Here is a 2,500-nt window from a genome sequence, read left to right on the forward strand (position 1 = left end):
GAGGGACTCCAAGCCTCAGTTCAGGAGGTCCATTTAGGGGTCTGGCTCTGCATTAGAGCACCCACAGAGCCGCAGCTAGGTTTTCTCTCAGACACGACTCCCCGCAAGTCCTTATTCTCGTCCGGTTCTGTGTCCGGATCTGGGTCCGGTTCTGGGTCTGGGTCTGGGTCTGTGTCTGTGTCTGGTTCTGGGTCCGGTTCTGGGTCTGGGTCTGGTTCTGGTTCTGGTTCTGGCTCTGTCCAAACAGCCAGTCCACTGGATCCCCCCCCCCAAAGTCCCTCTGTCTGCCCGGCTGCAGTGACCACTCCTCGGGTCCAGCCACGGCAAGGCTGGAGGTGGTCCTGGACACCCGGAGGGTGCGGGCCAGGACGGAGTGCTTCCCCTGAGGCTTGGCGAACAGCCGGGACCTGAGGGTCCTCTGGAGCCTGACGGGGCCACAGACAGGGGGCGCCACCGGGCGGGCCAGAGCCTGGATACTGGTCATGTACTCGTCCAGAGACTGGGAGGAAGAGGAGGAGGAGGGAAGGGTAGGGACTGAGGAGTCTTCCAGGGTCTCAGTGATGGTGGGAAGCAGGGGCGAGAGCATCCGTCTACACTTCATACTGTAGAGGAGAGAGAGAGAGAGAGAGAAAGAGAGAGAGAGAGAGAGAGAGAGAGAGGGACAACCAGGTTAGAGGGACTTCTGCTTACTGGAACAGCGATACCTTTCACTAGTATGGAGATAGGCTTCCTCAGGATTTAGATCTAGGTCAATCCTATTTCAATTAAGGTTTGAAAATTCCAACTTTTGAGCACCATACATTGCATATACACACTTCATTGTAGAATGCATTTTAAGGAGCGATGATATCCTATCATTCATCATAGTCAAGTGTGAATACAGTTGTGACAGTGCAAAACAACAACAAAACTCAAAAAGAGAGCTCTGTGATACTCGGAAGGTGTGATAACAGTTCATCTGAAATTAAGGACATTTTAAACCATTAATACTACGCTAGAAAATAAAGAATTATGTTTCTTTGATCAAGCGTCTCTTAAGGTCTAGAACTTAAGTACAATGTTAAAGCGATCTCACCTGTGTTGAGTTCGAGTTGTCATTTTGACAAGCGACAGAAGTGTTGCTCTGTGTGTTTGTCTCTGTCTTGTAGTGCAGCAGCAGTAGTGGGAGCTGGTAGTCCGTTCCCAGAGAGGTGTGTTTGCTCTGTGCGAGTGAGTGAGTGTGTGTGTGATTGGGGTTGGAGCGAGTGGCAGAGCATTTTATATGGACACACCGCGAGGGAGGGGGTAAGCCAAGGCCGAGGCCGCTAAATATAGCTCTCTGCTGACCTTGCTGTGAGAGAAACTGTGTGTGTGTGAGTGTGTGTGTGTGAGTGTGTGTGCGTGTGTGTGTGTTCAGGAAACTCAGGGGTGGTGGGTTACCAAGGTTTAGTGGTGCAGCTGCTCGGACTGTTTACATTTCTGAAACAATGAGGCCTTGGGAGCAGCGCTCACATCCTACTGTAGGCTACAAACCATGGTTGCTGCATTCTTCCGACATTTTTCTCATTTTTAGTTGGAAAACGGTTGTCGTGGTTGTAATTTCCCTCCCCGGAGAAATGGATCGCTTTATGTAAAGCCTTTGTTTTTGAATTTTCTCGGAATGTTCTCTCATTAAATTGTAATGCCGATTCAGCTTGAAACAGAAACAGGAAATCCATCAGCCTTTCTGAATAGTATTGACTATCAACAAACCGTGAAGAAACAAAACAGGACCACGACCTCCCATGCAGAGTAGTACTGTTTGACCTCTCATCTAGAGCAGGAGAATGAACGCTTATCGCCGTGCGCTGACTGACACATGACTCACAGAGGGTCTTACCGTGAGAATTGAAGCACACTGCAGTTTACTGCGTCACCTCAACTGACCCCCCCCCCCCCCCCCCCCACACACACACACACACACACATCCCCCGCGCTTGTGTGTGTGTGTGTGTGTGGTTACATTGTTAACCACACACAGTATGAGATTACATGTGACACAGTATGAGATTACATGTGACAAATAAATGTGCGTGCGAGTGTGTGTATTGCGTGTGTGTGTGTGTGTGTGTGTGTGTGTGTGTGTGTGTGTGTGTATGTGTGTGCGTGCGCTTGTTATCTATCCTGAGGCCTACTGTATCATTTCATTCTGCTTTTGCTACAGAAACAGTATTTTGAAGCAGCTGAGGTTGTTTTCCACCCACTGTGTGCGTTGTGTAAGAAGGCGTGACTGAGTCCCAATGATGTCATGGCTGGAATCAAAGGTTCTGGTGTCGGGCGAGAAGTGACAGAATAGATCAGAGTAAGAAATACACAGTACATCAGAGTAAAGAATATACATGGAAGAGTAGAAAGGATATACATACAGTATATACATGCACTGTATGTAGTTGAACTGATCCTGTTGTTAGACTTAGCAGCAGATGCATGATGTTGTAGCTGTTGTCTATGACCGACTTTAGTGACATTGAAATGACACTAA

General features: G+C 48.6%; 2 protein-coding genes across 2 annotated transcripts in view; one reads left to right on the forward strand and one right to left on the reverse strand.

Annotated features, from left to right (window-relative positions):
* LOC311326018 (uncharacterized protein) overlaps positions 1–1,212 on the reverse strand; it is a 1,358-nt gene extending 146 nt beyond the window's left edge. The window contains exons 1-2 of the mRNA XM_084458850.1: positions 1,076–1,212; positions 1–602 (exon numbers count right to left, since the gene is read on the reverse strand). The exon at positions 1–602 is cut by the window's left edge and continues 146 nt beyond it. Coding sequence (XP_084314976.1) covers positions 53–602; positions 1,076–1,098 — 573 coding nt within the window. The 5' untranslated portion in view covers positions 1,099–1,212 and the 3' untranslated portion in view covers positions 1–52. The remainder of the gene's footprint in view (positions 603–1,075) is intronic.
* Positions 1–2,500, forward strand: part of rassf4a (Ras association domain family member 4a) — a gene marked incomplete at its 5' end in the record, with an annotated part of 16,223 nt that overhangs the window by 6,643 nt on the left and 7,080 nt on the right. The window lies entirely within an intron of this gene.

This window comes from Borostomias antarcticus, assembly GCF_949987555.1.
Source record: "Borostomias antarcticus genome assembly, chromosome: 25".
Taxonomy (NCBI): domain Eukaryota; kingdom Metazoa; phylum Chordata; class Actinopteri; order Stomiiformes; family Stomiidae; genus Borostomias; species Borostomias antarcticus.